Below are 22,720 nucleotides of genomic sequence, written 5' to 3'. Positions count from 1 at the left end.
GGTTTGTGTGTGGGGGTCTGGCTTGACTGATAAGGGCCCCTCCCTTCCTCCCAGGCTTCAGAAAAGCAGGGAGGGGCTGGGTGGGGGTGGGAGAGTGTTGGGGGTGGGCTTGTTCACAGCCCAGGAGAAGGTGCCCACTCTGGAGACAAATAAGCACGATGTCAGCAGGGTGGCCCCCAAGTCCTAAGTCCAACTGCTTTCTCTCCGTGCTCAACCGTGGCCTGCACAACTACTGTCTTCTGGAAGTTTCCACCACCATCCCCATGTTCTGTCCCCAGCTGCCCCACTCACTGGTGGGAATCTGTCCTTGGCATGATTTTGCTCAACCAGGAATGGGGTCCTCCTCCTCCTCTGGGTCCCCAACCCCGGCAACACACAGTAGGTTTGGCTTGGGGGGAGGGAAGGCAGCCCCAGGTGGGGAGGCAGTTCCCTGGCTCCAGCCTGCCTGCCCGGCTGGCACCCAAAGGAGAACAAAGGCCACAGTCGGGGGGGGGGGTGGGCTGTGGCTGGCCTCGAGGGGCCCCTGGCACCAGCTGCTGGCTGCCTGTCCCCATGCCAGGGCCCTGTAGGGCACACCCGGGCCTCGGGGCTGGGCAGAGCTTGTGGCGGAGTGGGGCCCCCACGGGCTGCTCCTCCCGGTGACTCAGCCCCAAGCTGGGTCTCCCCAGGGAAGACAACGGCGGCCTGTGGGTGCCGGGAGGGCCTTCTGGCAGGTGTGAGCCCCAGGGTGGACTGGGCCCCAGGGAGGAGATTTCTAAGCCTCATTTTCCTCATCTGTACAATGGGTTTAATCACTCAGGTGTGAGGACCTGACAGCTAAACATATGGATGGAAAGAGCACATTTGGGACTAAAGGGAGGAGCTTTTTTAAAAAATTAATTAATTTATTTATTTTTGGCTGTGCTAGGAATTTGTTGCTGCGCACGGGCTTTCTCTAATTGCGGTGAGCGGGGGCTACTCTTTGTTGCAGTGCACGGGCTCTAGGTGCGTGGGCTTCAGTAGTTGTGGCATGCAGGCTCAGTACTTGCGGTTCTCGGGGTCTAGAGTGCAGGCTCGGTAGTTGTGGTGCACAGACTTAGTTGCTCCGCGGTATGTGGGATCTTCCTGGCCCAGGGATCGAACCTGTGTCCCCTGCATTGGCAGGCAGATTCTTAACCACTGCACCATCAGGGAAGCCCTGGGGGGGATGCCCTGGGGGGGAAGCCTTTGATGGCTCATCTTGCCTTGGAGGATAGGGACTGGACAGGTCACAGTCACCAATGTGCGCCAATGTCCAGCACCAAGCTTGGCACACTATCTGTGCTCAGTATTTGCATGGCCTATGAATGGATCATTCCCCTGCTTCAGTGGGTGTGTCAACTCCAGGAACACTGGCCCCATGCGGGTTAGAACCTTAGCATTGTCGGGGGAGAGGGTGCTGGCCCGATCTGAGTGAGGCTGGGGTCCTGGAGGGGCCTCAGCCCCAGCCTGGTCCTTGAGAAACCCCTCAGGCTAGGAGGAAGCCAGAGCAGACCATGGACTTGTGCGGTCATGGTTGGTCCAGGGAAAGACTGTGGGCTGAGGGGACCCTCACTTCGGACACCTAGGTCTTACAGTGGGGAGAGGCCGCAGGATAAACACACATGTCCTCAGCACCTACTCTGTGCCCATCAGTACACCCTTCCATTCTCCTGATGGGGAAACTGAGGCCAAGAGAGTGGCAAGAACTTGGCTGAGGTCACAGTGATGCTGGGAGGGATGAGGGATTTGAACCCCGACCCCAAGACCCTCAGTCCTCTCCCCAGACCTGTGGCACATGGAGGCGCTCTGGCCCAGACGGGGTCAGGGTGAAGGTCAGCCCAGTTTGGATGTAGCAGGAAGAGGCTTTATTAGGAGCCCCATGAGCTCCCCACCTGCCCCTGGGGTCTTCTCCACACCCCTACCCCCAGGACCCCCACTTTTCTTCCCTTCTTTCAGCCCTGCTCCCTGGACCGAGGGCTGCCCTGAACTGTGGGAACTCAGGGCTGCAGATGGGGTGGAAGAGCCTTCCAGGCAGAGGGCACAGCCAGGGCAACGGCCCAGAGATGAGAATGAGCGTGGCAGGTTCTGGAATAGTGAGGAGGAGGAGGAGGCCGCTGAGGCTGGAGCCCAGTGGGCCAGGGGTACCCGTGGCCTCTTCCCATCCTGGAAGGGAGTGTAGCTTTCTCTCTGCGGATACAGGGGGCCACGAAAGATTGTGTTATTTTAATTTATACTAATTATTATTTTTATTCTGTAGGGTCTATGGTTCCCAAAAGCTGAAGAGCCCCTGGCTGTGTGGGGGGGCCTTGGGATCTAAGTGGACTCTCAGACCACTGAGAGTCAGAAGCCCTGGTCCGGCCGTAGTACAGCCCAAACTCAGGTCCAAATCCCATTTTACGGATGAATAAACTGAGTCTCAGGCAGGCAAAGGCAACCAGCAAGTCAGAAGCACAGAGCGGGTTACACGCGGGGCTCTCTGACCCTAAAACAGAGCTGGCATCGGTGGCCTGGCAGGTAAGATTAGTCTGATTCGTTCCCGGGGGGGTCTGAAACGCTCGCCACACCCAGCACCGGGGTCCAGCATTAGGAACTCAGATACGACCGAGCCAAGACGGCCGTGCGGGCGGCCATGCAAACCTGAAAATAAAACTGCAAGCCCCACCCGCTACCGCTTCTCGCGGCCTGTAGCTCAGAGAGTCCTGCCTCTTCCTTCATTGGGACAAGCGAAGGGGGCGGGGCGGAGGCGGGGCCTAGTTACGAAAGGCCGAGGGCCCCGCCAATCAGGCTTTCGCACTCTCCGATTGGCCCCGGTCGCTCTGCCTTATCTTTCCATCTCACTGCCCAACTCGCTTGCGTCAGGCAGAGCATTGAGACCACGTGCGCCTCCGCGCTGGAAGATAGTCCCTGCCCTCGACCCCCGCCGTTGGCCGACGGAGCGCCGGCGCGCCCGCTCCATTCTCCTGACTCCGCGGGACCTCAGCCGCGTTCAGCGGAAGCGTGGGGCGGACGGCAGCGGCCGGGAGAGCGGGCAACGGCGGAGGGATCCGCGGACGGCGGCGGGGCGGGGCGCGCGCGGGGCGGGGCCTGGCAGGGGCGGGAGGCGGGGCGCGGCGCGGGGTTGGGGGCGGAACATGTCTCCCGCCGCAGGAAGATGAGGCAGCGGCGGCGGCCGCGGGCGTAGCGGGCCGGACCGAGCCCAACGACGCGGCCGGCGGGCACCGCGGGCTCCTCGCACGCCGCCTCCGCCAGCGCCCCGGCCACGTAGGGCCCGCGGGGCGGACACGCGGGGAGCCGGGCCACGCGCCGCCGCCCACGCGCGCCCTTCGGGGCCGCGACGCCCCTTTGTCCGGGGGGGCCGTTCATGCCGCCGCCCCCCGTGCGCTGCGGGCCGGGCCACGCCGAGCAGGTGAGCGCGCCGGGACCGTCCGCCGCTTGGTGTCCGGCGGGCCGGGCCTCCCCGCACGGCGCCGGGACGCGGGGACCCGGGGACGCGGGGCGGGGGCGGGCGGGGGGCGGGGGGCGGCGCGGCCGGAGTCATTGTTCTCCAACTTTGCGCGCTGGAGGGGGCCGGCGACGTGGAGTGCGCGCTCGGGCCCGCGCGCCCCCGCCGGCCGGCACTTCGGGAAAGTTTGCGGAGCCGGGCGGGGACGCGGGGGGCGCCGCGGGGCCGCCCAACTTTGCGGCGGGGCAGCGGCGCGGAGGCCGCGAGCGCCCCTTCCCCCGGGGGCCCGGCCGGCGGCGGAGTTTGGAGGGGAGCGAGTGAGGGAGAGGGAGCGTCCTTTTGTCTGCGGGGAAGGTGCGCCGCGCGCCTGCGGGCTCGGGCCGGGGGCCCCATCTGTTCCGCGCTCCGCGGGCACGGGCGGCAGCTTCGGGGCGAGCAGCGCGGTGGCAGCGGCTGCGCCCCGAGCTTCAAAGGGTTCCCGGGCCGCGCCGCCCGCACCGGCTGCGGGGGGTGGGGTGGGGATTGGTTTCCCGGGCCTCCTCCCACCCCTCCCCCCCCAGAGGAAGACGTTTCTGCTTCTCTGCTCCTAGGGTGGCTTCACACGTCCTTCGAGTCCCCTTCGAGCCCCCAAAAGTTCTCGTGACACCCCAGAAGTGTTTCAGCTCTCCTAGAGAAGCCTGTTTAGCCCCCCCAGATCTGCCTTAAAGTCGGTTTCAGCCACCCCACAAAAAAGTGCGGTTTCGTACTCTTCAAAAAAAGTCAGTTTCACACGCTTTCCAAAAAAGAAAAAGCTTCGCGGGGGAGGGGGTGCGCTGGGGCATCCGTTTCACACTCGTCTCCAGTTGGCAAACAAAGCGGGGGTTTCTCCGCTTCTGAGGTCGGGTCTCCCTCGATCTCGGAACCCCCTTTCGCTCGCGACCCCCGCCCGCACCTGGGGCTCGGGGAAGAGAAGCTGGAGGGACTTCACTGTCTGACTGTGGGACGGAGACCCTGTCTTCCTCTCTTTTCTGGGTGTGGGATGGGGCCCGGCAGGTGGATCCCCCCCATGCTAGAATGGAGCCCCTAGGGACCATGCGGGGTGGGGGGAAACCCTGGTCTTGGGACACCCCCCCCCCCAGGCAAGGGATGTTTTCAAAGTTGCTTAAGAATAATTCCCGGATACATCGTGACAATAAAACAATCTAGGGTGTTTTGGTTTTTATTTTCCAGAATTTGCTTGTTTATTATGGGGGGGAGGAGATTAAGTGTAGTGGGAAGCTTTGCGGGTAGGTCTCTGCGCGGGGCGTCCCCCCTATTTAGTTGTGGAGCAGGAAGGGGGTTTCGCCGTCTTGTGGATTTCTTTTGCTTTGAATTTGGGGGTGACCGGGCCTTCAACGTGCTCTGACAGCTGCTGGGGGGGGTGTCACCAAATTTCCCTTGGGGCGGGGCTCGGTCGCCCCTCCCCCTTCCTGGGGGTGGGGCCAGTGGAAAGCCTGAGGGTGGGTGGAAATGGGAGAGGTGGCGGGGAGAGGGGCGGGTTCTGGCCAAGCTGGGAAAGGACCACTCCACCCCGCATCCAGTTTAAAATTTGCAACTTGATTCCTTGGTGGTCGCAGAGGGAGTTCAGGGAATGTACTCTGCGCTCCTCCCCCATTGTTCAAACTCCCTGAGGGCTCTGGGGAGGGGTCTCTAGGGGCCCCAGTCCCTGAATTCTGGCTGCCCCACCGCCACGTCTCAGAGTGTGGGAGGGACACAGCCTTGGAAGACCCAGATCCAGAGCAGTTAGAGGGGCTCTTAAAGAGCTCTCCCCCATCTGCTCACCTCGGCCACTGTCACTCATAGCTCTTCTTTTCTCCACCCCTCACCTCTCCTTGCATCCGTTGTGGGCACCCTGCAGGGCTGTCTCTAGGCCTGAGGAGCCCACCCCCGGCCCCTGGCTCCCCGTTGCTGCTGGAGAATGAACCAGCCACAGAGGATGGCGCCCGTGGGCACAGACAAGGAGCTCAGTGATCTCCTAGACTTCAGCATGGTGAGCGGCCCTCTCCGTACTCCCCGTCGTCTCCCCCCTGCCCCCCGCATGCCCAGCTGTCCACACTCCTGCGCCCCCCGGACATTGGGAAAGAAGCTTGTGCCAAAAACACTGCCAGCATCTGGACCGCAAGCTCCTATGGGTTAAAGAGCCCCAGGTGGGGCTAGGGGAATTGGGGCGCCCTCGGATGGATGGGTCGACACCCCCGCGGCGGGGTGCAGCTTTGGGGCCCTTGGCGGCTTCCAGAGGCACCCGTCGTCACGCAGCTGTTTGCCCAGGCACAGAGTGGGCCCAGCCCACCACTTTGCAGTTGGGGAAACTGAGGTCCAGAGCGAGGGAGGGACTGCCCGTGGCCTTCAGCTTTTCTCTGGGGAGGCTCGGCTGTGAGGCCCCAGCTTGGCTCTGGGCATGCAGTGACCTTGCCTTGGGACCTGTAAAACTGTGTGATTGGGGTTATTCATACTCTCGTGGGTGCCAAAGATGGTGGGTGCCCATAGTCTAGGTGTCCTCTGTGGAGACCTTCTGTAAATGAGGAGAGGTCACAGGCAGTGGACGTGTGATTCCTCAGTTTATTGACACGAGAGCCAGTGCCGTGGGTCTACGGGGTGGGGGGGGCAGGGGGATGTCCTCACACTTCCCAGGCGGTGTGCTCCATTTGACACAGCCCGTTCCCCAGCCAGGCCGATGGAGGTTCAGAGAGGGTACTGCCTTCCAGAGGTCACACAGCTCAGACGGGCCCAGGGAGGCTGGGAGCTGGACCATCCCTTGGAGGGCTGGGGGCCTTGGTTTGCCTGTCTGTGCAGTGGGCCACCTGTGTCGGGGGGAGGGGGGTGGTCTGCGTTTCCTCACAAACCCAGGGGCTGTGTGTGGACTCCTTAAATCCTGCCCCCACCCCTCCCCCAGCGAGCACTATTTTGGTTTGAAATGGGTTCAGGGAGGATGCTTTCGCTCTGAATTTAATTCTCTGCCGGTATGAGGCCCAGGCCACTGAGGTCTGTCGAAACAAAAGTCCCCAAACTGAAACGACATCATCAGCCCTGCGGAAAAACACAGCCCACGGGACGGAGCGGCCGCGGCTCCGGAAGGGCCATGCCGGTATTTTTAAGCCCCGTTTTATTTTTGCGTCCCAGCTGAGGAATCAGGGGTGCTGCTCAGTTGTTTTTTTGTTAAACTGACAAGTCACAGACCACTGGGCCAGAACAGACCGGCTTGGGGGTCAGGGGAGGGGGTGGCACAGGTTCTGATCTTGCCCCCCCCACACCCACAGCCTCAACCACTTGGCCACCACCCCCTGCTGTCCAGGGGGTCCAAACGCCCCTGCCCCCCAGCTCAGACCCATTTCACGGATGAGGAAGGCGAAGCTGAGTGTGCGAGGTGCCCAGTGTGTGTGTGGGTAAACCCAGAACTGGATTTTTGTTCGACCTCCTTGTTCCCGTGAGGAGAGAGGCCCTGAGGCAGCCCCCCATTACAGGAGGCTCACACTCTTTTCTTCCCACCTGCCCCAGAGACACTGAGTTAATTTGTTTTTTTGAAACAAATTTTCGACTGAAAAGATTTTGAAGGGAAAGCGCTTCCTTGGGGTAGGTCCCTCTAAAGTCAACGAGGCAACTGCCAGTTCAGTGCCAGGAAAAGTGGCTCCTCCCAGCTGGTAAAACTGCACCTCTGCCCCAGCCCTGAGCTTCGCCTGCTAGGCTGGTGGCTCCAAGGGGGTGTGGGCCTCAGGTGGTCCCTGGGTCTGACGACAGCCTTGAAGGGCGAGGGGCCGGGGGAGGGTGCCGTGGGCTTGCCTGGTGGCCCAACCGTGCTCCTCTGAGCTTTGCGCGTGCAGAGGCCCTTACGTGCCCACGATGCCCACGTGCATTTGGGTTTCATAACAGCCCACACGGTGCGAACCCTGCGTCCGTCTCACAGAAGGGAATACTGAGGCTCCAAGGGGGGTGTGGGGGCCTGGCTGGGCTGATCACAGACCTTCAGTGCCCGCAGGACACAGACCAGTTCCCTCCACCCACCCCACCCCACCCCTCGGCAAGTGCCACGTCAGCGGCCCTTGGCACCCTGGAGGGCGAAACAGAAACAGAATTGAGCACCACCCCCCTCAGGCTCCTGATCCCCAGGCCTGCCCCTCCCCCAGCGCAAGCCTCAGTGTCCCCAGCAGGAAAGGGGCCCGCCTTGAGGCCAAGGCTCTGGGTGCGGTGAGCACAGCCCTGCCCCCGGAGGGGACTACAGACCCCGTGAGAACCCGAGTCCTGGGTGTGCCTGGGTGCACACCTGCCCCGAGTCTGCACTCGCCCTGCCAGCTCAGCCTGTGGCCTCAGTTTCCCCTTCTGGAGAACAGGGTGTGGGGGCAGGACCCCCTTTCCTGGGTCACTCCCAGGGCTTGTGTTGCTGCCCCGAGTCATGCCCACAGAACGCACACCCCCATGTCCTGCTTGTCAGCCGCTCCCCACAGAGCCTTAATGCTGATTGCGGCCACTCTAAATTGCTTGGTCCCCAAAAGAACCTCTGAAACTCAGACCGTTGGGGCAGGGCAGGGCAGGGTCATGGTTTGTTTCTTCTGCAGCACGAGGGTTTGTTGATGTTGGGTTTTCCCAGTTAATGCTGCTAAGCTGTTTAATCTTGAGGGACTTAACACTGGGTTTGGGTGAGCGAGTTGGGGGGTCGTGGTGATGCACTCACACTCGGTGCCGGCCCACCCGGGAGAACCGCCCTGTTGTTGGCCGGGAAGGGTGCAGCTCTGAGCCCGGAGCCCGGCTCGTGGGGGCCTCCCCACTCACCGTCCCGGTGGTGGGGCCTGGCTGTCTTCCCTGCACTCCCACCGCTCGGGGTCAGGGGCTTGTGGGGAGGTGGATGCCGGGCTCCTAGGGTGAAGGTCGGGGTCCGCGGCTGGGACACGGGTGGGACAAGCGATCCATCTGGGAGTGTAAATGATCTCATTTTTTATAAAGCCGAAACTTGAAGAAAACTTTGTATCACTTTTAAGCGGATACATTGTATCAAATGCCTTCATATTATTTCATCTGCGGTAAAACAAATACAGAGGTAAACAGGGGAGTTTTCCCTGCTCCGGAGGGGCACCGGGGAGCCTCTTCCCGCCAGGGCCCTCGGGGCACCTCGGGCCTCCTGGGGGACAGGACGCCGGCAGAGCTGTGGCCCTGGCTGTGCACCCCCCATTCACCCCCTCTTTCTCCCCGCAGATGTTCCCCCTGCCGGTGGCCAATGGGAAGAGCCGGCCCACCTCCCTGGCCGGGGCCCAGTTCGGAAGCTCAGGTAGGACCCTGCTGGCTGCCTGGGGGCTTCTTGTTTGCTTGAGGAGATCACCGCGTGTGAAGGGTGGGCCCATGGAGGGTGAGGGGGGGCGACCGCGGGGTGGGGCTGCCTGCCGGTCGCAGCCTTGTGGACTAGGCACTAAGGGGAGAGGTGTTTGGGGGCAGCGCTCAGGCCCGCCAGGTGGAGTGGGGTGAGGGGCCCGGGGCGGAGGTCCAGGCGCCCATGTGGGCGTGCGGTGGGGGGATGGTGAGCCTAAGGGAACCCCAGGAAGCGGCTGCTGCTGTGGTTGTGTGACTTGCCTTGGGGCTAAGGGAGGGAGCCCTGTGGTCAGCATGGTGTCACCGTCCACCCTGCCCTGAGAGCCTGGCACCTGGTCCGGGTGTGGGGGACTCTGTGTGACTCACGAGGGCCTGGGTGAGCTGGGCACTTGAGCCTCCAGGGTCTCCTTGGCCCCAGTGGGGTTCTGGGTGTCCAGTCTATCGCCAGGGAGGGAACCTGAGGCCCAGGAGGGGTGTGATATGGAGCCCTAGCTTTCTCCAAATCCTGCTTTGCCCCTGGCTGTTTTCATTCAAGTATGTATTAGGTGCTGATCGTTGACGAGACCTGGCACTAGCATGATCACCTGGCCTGGTTTGTTCGAGGTCTGGGGGGGGGGTGTTCCTGGGATCTGGGACTTTGAATGTTCCAACTGGGGTCATCCCAGGCACACCTGGATGAGCTGGTCACCCTGCCTGGTACTGAGTACAGAGGACATGGCCCAGGGAGGACAGATGGCATGGCCTCAAGGAGCATAGAGCAGGGGTCAGGCTGCAGAGTGGTGGGGAGGGCAGTAGGGGCTGTCTCCACAGAGATGTTTGGATGTTTGAGCAGAGGCCTGGGGGCGCAAAGGCCCTGGGGCAGCACCATGCCTGGTGAGTTGGAGGAACAGTGAGGAGGCCTGTGTGGATGGAGCAGAGTGAGGGAGGGGGAGAGGGAGGAGGGGTGGGGAGAGGAGGGAGGGGAGGGCGGGCTGTGCAGGGCCTTGTGAACTCGGGCTTTTGAGAGGAGCCACGTGCATGGGGAGGAGCCCACTCTGGCTGTCGGGAGGATATGGGGGACCCCTTGGGCAGGCCAGAGCTCTACACGGACTTCAGTATCTTTTTGGGGTCTTGGGATGGGGGCCGTGTCCCCCCACGTCTCTGGGGTCCAAGATGGAAGGGTCTGTCTTCTCCAGATTCTATCAGGGTGTCTGGTGAGCTCTGGCTGGAGGAGGAGGGGGTTTCAAGGGTGGTTTGTACTCCCCCCACCCCCCCCTGCAAAAGGAGGGACATCGTGCTGCTGACCCCACTGCCCCACGCTGGCCTTCCTGTCCGCCTGAGGAAGTGGCCTCAGGGCTGGCCAGAGTCCTCCCTGAAGTGAGGAAATCCCCACAGGCCACCCTGCCTCCCCATTCCCAAAACAGCCCTGGGGAGCAGGGGGTGCTGCTGCTCCCCTGCCTCAGGCAGAGGGTCAGGCTCCAGCAGGCTTCCTGGAGGTGGTGGCACAGTCCCTCCCTCATCTTCCCCCAGGTCCTCCCCCTGCTCTCTCCTGTTGCCCAGTGTCCACTTGGGGCCAGTAGCCCCCAAGGAAGGGGCCCCTCCAGGACACCCCATGCCTGGCCCAGCCTGAGTGGGACCCCTGTGAATTTTGCAGGTTGATTTTGTGTGGTTTCTGCAGCCGCAGCCCGCTCAAGGGCCCTGCCCTGGCCACTTCAGGTGGGGAGGGTCCAGCCTTGTCCCGCTGCACATCGGGCTGAGTTTTCTTCTTCCCCACGAGGGTTGTGGTGTGGTTGGTCCAGCCCAGGAGGTCTCCAGTTCTGGACACACAGCTGGGGACCCCTTTCCCCAATTCATTTGAGCAGTTAGTGCTGTCTGGGGTGGGGGAGGGGGCACAGGACCGGGAGCCCTAAGACCTGAGCTTAGAGGTTCCCTCCTTGCTGCCACTTCAGGCACAAGGCAGGCCGTGTCACCTGACACAGGTGGTGTGACTGCAAGCCTCAGTTTCCTAGTCTGTAAAATGGGAGTCTCCCCATCGGCAGAGGTTTCAGCGAGTCCTTGGGCGTGAAAGTGCCTTATAAACTGAGGCGTGGGGCCCATCTCGTTGTCTGCCTTGAGGGGGTGCAGGGGTTCGCAGCTCCAGACCCGGGAGCCACAGGAACTGAGACTGGTCCCTTTGGGGGGCTCTCCCAGCTCTGAGCTCATTTCCCTACTCCCTCGTTGGTGGAGCTGGAGATTCCAGGGGAAGGTGGGGGTGAGTGGAAAGGTTGGTGGTCCAACAGCGGGATAGGGCTTGGGGAAGTCACCCCCTTTCTGAGCCTCAGCTTTTTTCATCTGTAAGATGGGTCACCGCCCTGCAGACGGCAGTGTCGCTTTAAGGGGACAAGAGTTTCTGAATGCTAGTAGGTCACGCCAGCCACATTCTCCCTTTCACCCTCCTTGCACGTCTTGGCCTAGTGTCTCTCTACTTAGAATTCCTTTGAGTCAACTTGCTTCTTTTAGATTCACTTCGAAAGGGCACTTCATGTTAGGAGAGGAGCAACCCAGGCCAGCGGGGACGGGTCTCTGAGGAGGGGTCTCCGAAGGTTTTGGGAAGAGGAGCTGAGCATGTGGGGTGTGCGGACTGCTTGTGCCATCCCTGTTGAAAGACTCTGTCAGGGAGGCGCCGAGGCCAGAGGATTTCTCCTCGTCATCTAGAGCAGAAGACTGCAGAACGGGGATAATTTTTCCACTCCCTCCTTTTTGGGAAACCCCAAGGCACAGATCTCTCAGTGGCAGCACGTCCTCTGCCACAACCTACAGGGTCCGAGGCCCCACGAGATATGGGGAAACACCTGCTGACGCCGGAGGAGACGACGTCTTCCCTGTTTTCCTGTCTCGCAGCTTTCCTGGTCTGTGTGACTCTAAAGGTAATGTGCCCTTGGGTACAAACCTAACAGGTAGGCAAGGCGGCATCTACCCTGGCTCAGCACAGCTGTGTGGTTATGGCCTCAGAGTAAGTTCCCGGTTAGAACTGCCAGCCGTGGACTTGCGTCCACAGTAAGAATGTCCCTCTGGCGTCCCACTGCTGGCTGTTTCCAACCTCCTTCAAATGTGCCATTTCAATGGGCATTTACACGTTAATCATGGGCAATTATCTTTCCAAAAGCAGATTGGCCAGATGAGTTATTTTTTGATGAATTTCTGATCACTACCCCCTTTTTTTCTTGGATTTAGTGAACTTTTTATTTTGAAATAGTGATATATTCACAGGAAGTTGCAAAGAAATGTGCAGGGCGGCCCCGCACGCCCCTCCCCAGCCTCCCCAGCTGTCAATCCTGCAAGTTCCTCACATGACACCATATCGGGAGGCTGACCTTGGTACGATCTACAAGAGTTTATTTGGATATCGTAGTTTATTCACAAGATCTGCGTGCACAGGTTTGTGTGCTTGTAGTTCTGCTTGGTTTTATCCCGTGTGTAGTGCCATGAAGCCACCACCATGGTCTGTTCAGAATTGTTCTGTCGTCTCGTGACCTCCCACCTGCTGTCACCCACCACCCACCACCCCTCACCCTGACGACCCCTGATTTATTCTTTTCCATCTTCCCAACTTTGTTGTGTCGAGAATGTTACATGCATGGAAACATACAGCATGGAACCTTCTGAGATTGGTTTTTTCTACTGAACACAGTTCCTTGGAAATCCCTCCAAGTTGTTGGCTAGATCAACAGCTTGTTCCTTTTTATTGCTACCTGGTGAACTTTTTAAAACAACAGCAACAGTAACACTTATCAACAACAACTTAAGTCAACGTTTGTTGAGCAATGTATGCCAGGCACTGAGCCTGAATAGTTCATTCTGAGTCCTCACTCCTCACAGGTTGGTGAAATAAGGGCGATTGTCACCCGCATTTTACTTACGATGAAGCTGAAATTCAGAGTTCATTAGCCATCTCAGCTAGCCACCCAGTGTTGTTCCCTGTAGTGTCTTGTACTGCTGCAGTATGCTGCACTTCCTGATTTGTAAGAGCTTTTTATAGAGGAAGGATGTTAGTCTTTTGTGATTTGCAGCCTTTTCCCTAAGTTTTCATTTATAACCGTTGTTGATGATGGAGACTTTTAATTTGCCTCAGTACTTTACAGGTTTCAGTTTTATGTTGTCAAGTCTTCTATGTTGTTCTAGCTTTGGTGCCATTTCTGCAAAATCCTTGAGAATTAGATGACACAGTCCATTCTGCATTGCAGATGTGACAGTCATGAATTTGCCTGTACCTCATTCCATCAAGTTGAGGAATATACGGGAAAAGATGCTGGAGGGCAGAAAAGCATGCCTTTGCAGTTCTTGGCAGAGCAAAAAAGTGAAAAATAAGTGGGAGGTAGAGAACCTCAACAGTGAAGTGATCAAGGTTGAGCTTATGCAGCAGTTTCTGGCCAAGGGCACACATCCAGCTCACCCGTGGGACTGCTCAGGACACACATCCCTGGGCCCTGGACCCAGAGACACTGATAAAAAGCCTGGGATGGGGCCTGTAAGAGCTTCCAGGCAATTCTGAGGGGCACCTCCAGTTAGAAGCACTTACCTTTAAAGGCCATGCCTTGTAAAAGAGATCATACTGTTCTTATAAAAATTGGTCACATACTGTGCACAAAAAAACCCTGTAACATAAAAAAAAAATGACCAAAGTATAAACCATATTCTTTGAGAACAATGTGGTAAAACTGGAAGTGAAAGACCAAAAAGCGTAGAAATAAGTAAAAAGATTAACGACTTGGAAATAACAAAATTCCTTTTTGTTCACCTCTTGGGTTAAAGAGGAAATTAAAATAGGCTAGATGGAAATCAGCAATAATCTAAATACACTGAAGCTACAAGGTGCAGCTAAAGCTGTATTTAGGGAAGAATCATAGCCTTTGACAGTCTTCAGATACAATGAAAAGAAATGGAGTAAGCATTTAATTTAGGAAGTTCTAGGACAACAGAATAAACTCAAGAAAACTTTTCTTGGTGGTTCGAAATGCCTTAAAGCATTTCCTAAATTGCCATTTACCCATGAATTTTTGTCTCATCTTTTTACCTTCCTGCTACTTTAGTACTACCCAGTGTCAGTTACTGTAGCTTTTTAGAATTATTACTAAATATTTCTTTTTTCTTTTTCTTTTCTTTTATTTATTTGGCTGTGCGGGGTCTTAGTTGCAGCGTGTGGGATCTTCGTTGCCACATGTGGGATCTTTAGTTGTGGCGTGTGGGATCTTCAGTTGTGGCATGTGGGGTCTTTAGTTGTAGCATGCAGAACCTTTATTTGTGGCATGTGGGGTCTTTAGTTGTGGCATGTGGGATATAGCCCCCTCACCAGGGATCAAACCCCAGGCCCCCTGAATTGGGAGTGTGGAGTCTTAGCCACTGGACCACCAGGGAAGTCCCCTAGTTACTTTAGCTTTGTGGTGTTTTTATAGTCCGCAATTGTTGTTTTTCAGGGTCCCCCACCCCCACCCCATATTCAGACATGCTGATTCTTTTTCATGATCTTTAGAAACTGTTATGTCTCCTCCCACATCCCTCCAAAACAAACCTACCTGTTGGGATTTTGATGTTATGTTAAATTCATAGGTAAATTTCGGAAGAACTGTTTGTGTTTATAGTACTGCATTTTCATATTTTAAGAACTTGGTGTCTTCTTCCTTAAGTTTTGACCCTTAATATTAAGTTTTTAAGGTAAACTTTGAAAATGAAAGCATAAGGCACTTAGCCATTTTATAGTTTTCTTTCTTAATTTGCTCGCATACTTTTGCAGTGAGGGTTGTTTCTAGGTGTTATAGGATTTTCCATGCTGTGGTTTGGGGATCTTTTTTACCATATTTTCTACCTGGTTGCTTCCTGACATCCCCTAATTATTTGCATTCTTCCCTTGGCTTGGTTTTCCAGGTAAATCATCCTCAGGCCTCTTCCATCCTGGTGCGGAGGCCATGTGCCTTTTCCCATCAGCAAGTGTTCGTAGAACCACATTGGGTGTGTGCTGTTTGGCTTCTTGTCAGCAGGACCGGGCCTGATCCTGGCTGTTGATTCAAGATAGATCTCTCTGACTGTCTGTGTTTATCATGTTCAGGGCGTTTCCTTCTGGTCCTATGTGACCATCCACGCAAGTGATTGGCATCACTATGGTGTGTTGGGTGCCTCAGGACAGCCCCTGGTTTCCTCCTTCCTCACGTCCTGACGCTGTCCATTAATGGTTTTTCTCACCCCGATATTCCCTGAATTTTGGGTTTGGTCCATATCCTTGTTTAGCTGCCAGACCAGATCTGCCAGCATCCGTTTTGCATTTTGCCTGCGTTCCCATGTCGTGTGGCACTGAGGCTTCTTGTGGCTCCCTGCCATGTTTCTGCATCAGTCTCTCTGGAACAGTCTCCAGCAAGTGGGGCCCCCCATTCTCTGGGCACTGGGGAGCAGACTGCCACCCTGTTTGCATGTGACACTTTCCCCAACTGCTTCATTTCTGCTGCGGCGATTGGCCTGTTGCGATTTTGTCCACTCCTCTTGTAAATTCTAGCATTTTGTTAGGGGGGAAAAGAAATCATCCGTTTCAGGCACATTTAAAAATGGTTCATGTTGCATTCTTTAATAATACAGGAATCTGGGCTTCCCTGGTGGCGCAGTGGTTGAGAGTCTGCCTGCCGAGGCAGGGGACACGGGTTCGTTCCCCGGTCTGGGAAGATCCCACATGCCGCGGAGCGGCTAGGCCCGTGAGCCATGGCCGCTGAGCCTGTGTGTCCGGAGCCTATGAATCCATGTCTCAGTCCTGAATCTACTTATTCTTTTTGTTCCCTTGTCCTGGACCCAGCTGTCTCGTGCCTGTATTGATTTTTTTCCCAAGGAATCTGCTTCATTGACGAATCGATCTTTATCAATTAACTGCTTTTCTCTTCACTACTTCTATTTAATTTAGTTAGTTTATCCTTTTTTTTTTGCCGTGCCATGTGGCTTGTGGTATCCTAGTTCTCCAACCAGGGATCGAACCCGGGCCCTGGCAGTGAAAGAGTGGAGTCCTAACCACGGGACCGCCAGGGAATTCCCCACTACTTCTGTTTTAATTCCTCCCGTTTTTTTAGTTTTCTTTTTTCTCTTTTGACTTTTGAATAGAAGGCCCGTTTGTTTATCACTGTTCTCTCGCCCAGTAATCATGTTGAGGGTTATAGATTTCCCTCCGAGGACCACTTTGGCCATATCCTGTTGGTTTCAATAATGCGTATTTTCGTTATTTTTTTTTTTTATAGATTCTTGGTAATTTTTTTTTTTTTTTTTTTTTTTGCGGTACGCGGGCCTCTCACTGCTGTGGCCTCTCCCGTCGCGGAGCACAGGCTCCGGACGCGCAGGCTCAGCAGCCGTGGCTCACGGGCCCAGCCGCTCCGCGGCATGTGGGTTCTTCCCGGACCGGGGCACGAACCCGCATCCCCTGCATCGGCAGGCAGGCTCTCAACCACTGCGCCACCAGGGAAGCCCTTGGTAATAATTTTTAAAGCACATTTCTCTTTGAGTCAGGTTCTTCAGAGATTTCCAGTTTCCAGGTTGGCCGTGGAGTGTTTATTCCTCGATTGGCTAATTTCTAGGTCACCGATGCAAAAGTCAACGTGGCTTGGGCTGTGCTGCTGTTGGTGAGATGCAGGGCGTTCCTACTCTCCTGTAACGGGGGCCATGTTTGTCCTATTCCTGAGGGCTTGAGGGATACTTTGACATGGAGCTGTGAGGTCATCTTCTCCTGCCCATCACGTTTAGACTTCTAATTTGTTCAGTGCCAAGGACCCAGGGCAGTGGGATGTTCTCTGTGGGTCCAGCCCACTGTTGACAAAAACCCACCCTCTATTCCACGTGAGAGCTTGCACCTTGAATTCAGACGTTTCTGTGAATGTGACGGCCCCTCCTTTTCACTTGTATTGCTTGGTATATCTATGTGTATCGGATTGTCTTCCTGAGTCACTCGTTCCAGACCTGTTTTCTGTAGGTGCTGTGTTCTCAGCTTTCAAAACAATTGAGTCTGCATTTGTCTTATACTTTCCATGCTCTTACTTTAGGTTTTCCCGTCTTTATACTTTTTCCTTGCAGTCGTGCCTGGTGTCTTTTCTTGGGTTGGGTTTGGAAGGCTGTGCTGCTGGTGGTTCTAATGGTTTTAGGGAATGTGCTGAAGCCTCCCGAGTCTGGCTCCTTCCGCCTCAGAAGTGAAGTCCCATCTTGTCCTGCAGGAAAGCGTTCTTCCCCAACCCTCCTGTTTGGTATAAATACGTTGCCACTCTTTAGAAATGTTGTTTCTCTTTGTTCGCAATGTTTGTGTCCGGCTGAGAAACACGTGTCCTTACTGTGTTCATTCTGCCACTTACAAGGCTTCAGTCTCCTCATCTGGGAAGTGAGGTTGATGGCGGCCACTTAAGGGTTCAGTGGGATAAACCACAGGAAGTGCCTGAAGCAGCACGACACCTGCGGGCTCTGGTGCCTGTTCTTGGGATGGCGTCGAAATTCCACTTAGTTTAACTTAACGTGTGGCCCAGATGTGCTCAGCATCCCTGCACCATTGCGTCCTCCAGACTCGCAGGGTCTGTGCTGGGACTCCCCTCCCTTGGGGTTGTTCTCCAGGGAGGGGTGCGGCTCTGGATGTGCACCTGGCTCCTGCCTCTTGCGAGGGGCAGTGGGTTGGGGGTGGAATTCCTGGGCCCTCGCCTTCCTTCCCTCAGCTCCAGCCCCATGGGTTGTGTCATCGTGCGCGCGCAGCCTCCAGGGAGCGCGCGCGGGTTTTTCCGGGTTTTTCTCTAACTCGAGGTTTGGGTGTTTTTCCTGTTCCTCCCAGGATGCCGGCTCCAGTGTCTGGGCTCGTGTTAGGCCCTCGTGTCTGTTTTCTCAGAATCCCCCCTTCCCTGGTGTTTGGGGCCGTCTCCAGAACCCACCCTTCTGTTCGATCACCTCTTCTGCATTGTCACTTCTGCCTCGCCGCCTCTGAAGCTGCTTTTTTTTTTTTTTTTTTTTTTGCAGTACGCAGGCCTCTCACTGCCGCGGCCTCTCCCGTTGCGGAGCACAGGCTCCGGACGCGCAGGCTCAGCGGCCATGGCTCACGGGCCCAGCCGCTCCGCGGCATGTGGGATCCTCCCGGACCGGGGCACGAACCCGCGTCCCCTGCATCGGCAGGCGGACTCTCAACCACTGCACCACCAGGGAAGCCCCTGACGCTGCTTTTAAAATCTCTTGTGAATTGGCAGCAGAAACTTCTTAGTTTTTCCTGCTTTGGCTCTTACTCTCTCCCTGAAGCCTTATCTTCCTTCTATTCTATGGCACCCACAAGCTCTGCAGTTGCCTTGAGAGCGCATGGTGGTGGTCTTAGATATGCTTCTGGGATAAATCCTAAATCTGTGAATGTCCGTCTTCTGTGTTCCGCGCTTGTTTCGCCCTGGGCCTGTTTCTTGCAGGGAGGTCCCAGCTGGGATTCTGAGCTCATACTTGGCTGAGCGGTGGGGTGGGCGAGATCCTCCCAACCTCGCCATTGGACAGAGGGGTTCCCCTTGAGACTGAAGCAGGATGGGGTCTTTCTGCTGTTGCTTTGGTCACGAATCTGAAATTCACAGGAGGGAGGGGGCAGGGCAGTTTCTGCAGCTGGGGGACCCCGTTTCCTCTGAATTACCACGCATCTGTGGGCCCCCCACCTGAGGACCAGCTCTGCCCATTGGGGAAGCCTCTGGGGTTGGGGGTTGCTGCTCCGGGGGTTCAGGAGAGGTTGGGTTGGAGCCAGGCCCTGGTTTGGGGGACCATCTGCTCTTGGAAATGGTGGGCTGTGCCCTCCACTCACTTCCTCTCCAGCCTCAGATCCGCTTGCTTGGGCGCAGCTCCAGGTCCCCTGTCTCCCCACCCCCACTTTCAGGGGCAGGAACGGCAAGGGCTGTGAGCCGCTCCGGCACTTTTCCTCCAGCCACTTGGAACCTGCTCCCTCTGGCGGGAGCTCCCTGGCGCCCTGGAATTCCTAGCAACTTTTGAAACTCTGAAGGCCAGAGACAAGCGTAGCTGCTTGTGAACACAGAGGGACGAATGAAAAAGGGGGCGCATATAAGCCATGAGAGGGTCTGGGGCATGTCGTGCATCTCCCCGCAGCTTTCCTTCAAGTCTGAAGTGATGTAAGAGTTCAGAAGTTGCCCCAAACATCACAGGAAGAGAGGTGAGGACCCCACCGGCCCACTTGAGGAAGGACTTTCTCCTGACTCACACCTGTGTTGGGCTTGCCCCTCATGAGACCCCAGGTGCTGCCGAACAGGCCACCACCCCGTTTCTCACCATCCCGTTTCTCGGGGATTTTAATTCTAAGGGGGAAAAGCCAGAGGGGGAGCTGACAGCCTTGGGGAGCTGCTAGTGGCAGGAAGGAAACACTTACGTGAGGACCGGCAGACGGCTGCTCTCAGGTGCTGTTAATTTTTTCTCAGATGTGATCATGGTGCATGGTGGTTATTTTTATTGCTGTGGCTACTTTAGTCTTTACTTGGGGGGGCCACACATCCAGCACAGCAGCCGCTTAGCCACACAGGGTCATCTACTCGTGCGTTAATTAACATCTCGTCAAGTGGGGAGCTCTTTCCGCCAGTCCCGTAGTAGCTGCCTGTGACTGCAGGAGGATGGCACCGCCGGAGGACATTGTGATTGGTTAGATAATTATCAGAGCAATGAAGAGGCCAAAAACAGATATTTGTCGAGGTTGTTTGGGGGCCAGCCCTGTTCAGGCAATGCTGGGGACAGGGGGCCAGCAAGGCAACCTCCCTGACGGGCGATGAAGGTGTGGGGACCACTGGGGCAGAGCTTGGGTCGGGGTTGGGGATCTGCTTACTTGTTGGGCAGGGAAGAGTGAGCTGGGGGCGAAGGGCAGTCAGGGAGGGGTCTAATCTTTACCCTGAGGGTAGTGGGGAGCCATGGGAGAGTCTAGAGGGAGGGAGGAGAGGCAGGTTTTGCTTCCAGAAGCTCCATCAGGCTGCTTGGGGTGGAGTGTGGGCAGGGAACCTGGGGTGGGGGGGACACTGCTGTACGGATGGGGCTTGACCCAGGGGACACAGGGCCGAGCCAGGCTCTGATCCGAGACCACGGGTGGGGGGCAGTGGAGTGAGGGAAGGGGAGAGGACGGCTCCTGGGATTTAGCCCGGGCACCCGGGTGGGGGGTTGCTGACAGAGCTGGGGCTGCAGCACGAAGCCCCTGACGACCATGGCTACGCGACACGTTTGTGGTGGGGACGATGCAGGGCCATGCGTAGGCCCTGTGACCACGTCTTCTCCACACTCGAGGTGCTGAAGTCTGGTAGTCTGGCTACTTCATACGGAGGGACTGGCTCCCGGAATCTTCTCCGTGCCTGGGTCAGCAGACCTTCCCTGTGAAGGGCCAGACAGCTTCTATCGCAACTGATCTCTGCATTGTAACCAACACCGCTGTATACAGGGAACAAACGTCCGTGGCCATGCGCCAATAAAACTTTACTGACAAAAGTAGGCAAGGGCCAGACTTGGTCCAGTCACAGTTGGCACACCTGCCCTGGAGGAACCAGCCGGGGCGGAGGCCCCTCAGAGGGGCCTGCCCCCCCATGTCATCCAGCCAAGGGGGTGTCCGGCTGGAGCCCGGGCTGGGCGCGTCCAGCTGTGCCACACTGGTCATCCTGGCGGCAGCCCTCACGGTGGGCCGTTCTGTCACCCAGGCTGACTCGGATCAGATCTGAAACTCCGAGGGGCGGGTGGTGCCCTTGGGCACACGCAGCCCTCTGCTTGTCCATCTCCCACCTCTTCCTGGGGGCAGGGCTGGGTCTGAGCAGAGAGATGACCTTTCCGGGGGCTGCCCTGCCACCGCTTCACCTCCAGCACTTCAAAAAAAAAAATTATGTTGCGACAGCAACATCTCATTCTATTAGTACATTTTAATTAGAACGTGAATAAGAGATGTTATGAATATTCATGATTGGGTTATTTAAAATGCATAATTAACCAGTGGGGGGTTAATAACTATTAATGGTAGCCGTGGGGGAGGGCCCATCCCTCTTTCTGTCGTCTGGTCTCCAACAGCGGGGAGGCTGGGGCTGGGTGAGGGGGGTTTTACCAGAAAGGGCAGAGCAGGGCCTGGTTGCCTCTACCTGAAGCTTGTGGGGCCCAAGTTCTAGGGGTCCCTGGGTGTCAGCCTCAGGAGCGCCCGTCACCCTGCCAGCCCTCGGTGGTGGGGTAGGGGGGTGGGAAGGCCTGGCTTTGGCCTTGGACCTGGCCTCCTGCTCTCTTGCTCAAGGGTCCTGGCGACTCTGGGGCCCGTGGTGGATGCCCATGGGGGTGGGGGACCCAGAGCGGAACGAGCTCATGGGCGGGCACCGGAGAGCCGAGGGGATGACAAGTAAGTGGCCGTGGAGGGAAACGGGGGCTCGGGTGCTGGCCCTTCTACCAGGGTCACCCCCCTTCACCAGCTGATCTCGTCCCCAAAGCCCAAGTGGGGACTCAGGACCTTGGGGTGCAGACACCCCAAACCTGGCGGCACATGTTAGATGGATTTGTGGAGACCATGGGAGCTCCGTCTGACCCCCTGCCCGCCAAGGCAGCCCCCGGCTCCGCATTGGAAATTTTTGATTAGAAAACAGAATCTAACCGAGGTATATGAATATTTATCAGACTGGGAGATTAATATGCATAGTTATGCAAATCAGACAGCAATTAAACACCAACTCCCCAGGGGAATGATTAACTCAGAGGCACCAAAAGAGAAGGATGCAATTTGAAAGAAATTTCTGGTACAGATGCGCAGAGGAGGGCGGGGTGAAGGATTCCGGCTGGGGTGTTCAGGATGTCCACCACGTGGGGTCGGGGGTGGGGTGGGGCACGTCCCCTGGCACAGATGGCAGGACTGGGCACGGCCTCTCTTGCTCAGCCTGGCCTGGGCAGCTTTGACTCAGACTCGTACGTGGACACCCCCAGCCCTGCAAAGTAGGGCGTGTTTGTGACCCCATCCGAAGAGCAGGGAAACTGAGGCACAGGTGGGCGGGGCCCGGGGACTGCTCCCGTTCTGCTTGTGCAGGCCCTGAGCCCCGTGGCCCTTGATGGACGGTGTTGGAGCCCACGCGCCCGGGAAGGGTGCAGGCCCGTGTGCCTGCCTGCTGGGAAGATCCGGGTCCTGGGCTGGGCCCCTGGGCGAGTGTTCAGGGAGATAAGGGCCCTGCCCTGCCCACCGTCCATCCAAGGTCCTTGTCCCCACGGTGGCTAACCCTGCCACACCTGGGCCCCCCCCCCCCCCCGGGCCCCGCCTATCTTACCGGATTGGATTTCTCCTTCCCTGCCGCCAGCCTGTGCCTGGCGGGTAGTCTGCGGCAGCTGCCGCTGTTACTTCAACAAAGGGACAGCCCCGCCTCTCGAATTGCCAGAGATGGGAAGGGGGAGGCTCCCACTCTCGAGATCAGAGATATCCTTCATTCCCATTCCCTGACGCCTTCATGAGCCTGGGCCAGAGGGAGGGACTTGGGCCTGGGGAGGGAAGCCCAGAGTGCAAGTGAGGGCTCCGTCCAGGGTGGGCTGGGAGCTGGACGGGTGGGTAGAAGTGTGCCAGCAGCAATGGCAAGTTTGCCAGCAGCTGGTGGTGGAATTGTTTCTTGGGCCGTGGACCCAGAGGTCTGCTTAGTGCCGGTGTGTCCGGGGTGCTTGCCGCTGGCAGTGGTGTCACCATGGGTAGTGCTAGGGTGGGTGCATCTGGACGGGTTCCAGCACAGGCTGGGTCGGGAGGGGCCTGGAAAGCTTCCCAGGTCGAGTGAGGGCTCCCCGAGGCAATGCGGCTGGTGTGGAGCGGCCAGGGGCCGGGTCCCTAACCCTGCCTTCCTGCCCTACAGGTCTCGAGGACCGGCCCAGTTCGGGCTCGTGGGGCACTGGCGAGCAGAACAGTTCCTCCTTCGACCCCAGCCGGGTGAGGAGCCCCTGGAGGCCTGAGACCCTGGGGTGGGGGTGGGCGAGCGCGAGGAGAACCCCGGCCTGGCCTGCAGGTGCTTT

General features: G+C 57.4%; 1 protein-coding gene across 16 annotated transcripts in view; it reads left to right on the top strand.

Annotated features, from left to right (window-relative positions):
- The first annotated feature begins 3,237 nt into the window (after positions 1 to 3,237).
- TCF3 (transcription factor 3) overlaps positions 3,238 to 22,720 on the top strand; it is a 36,294-nt gene continuing 16,811 nt past the window's right edge. For 14 of the 16 annotated variants that reach the window (XM_022557044.3, XM_022557037.3, XM_022557040.3 and 11 more), the window contains exons 1-4: positions 3,293 to 3,406; positions 5,319 to 5,450; positions 8,645 to 8,717; positions 22,564 to 22,637. In XM_022557044.3, coding sequence (XP_022412752.2) covers positions 5,379 to 5,450; positions 8,645 to 8,717; positions 22,564 to 22,637 — 219 coding nt within the window. In that variant the 5' untranslated portion in view covers positions 3,293 to 3,406; positions 5,319 to 5,378. Of the gene's footprint in view, positions 3,407 to 4,032; positions 4,201 to 5,318; positions 5,451 to 8,644; positions 8,718 to 22,563; positions 22,638 to 22,720 lie in introns of all 16 variants that reach the window. The other 2 variants (XM_089905706.1, XM_089905707.1) reach the window with 2 other exon arrangements.

Source organism: Delphinapterus leucas, unplaced genomic scaffold (assembly GCF_059928025.1).
Source record: "Delphinapterus leucas isolate spDelLeu-1000000601 "Yukka" unplaced genomic scaffold, BTC_Dleu_Yukka2 spDelLeu_asBTCV2_sq25, whole genome shotgun sequence".
NCBI classification, from domain to species: Eukaryota; Metazoa; Chordata; class Mammalia; order Artiodactyla; family Monodontidae; genus Delphinapterus; species Delphinapterus leucas.
This window is presented reverse-complemented; position numbering and strand designations above follow the sequence as displayed.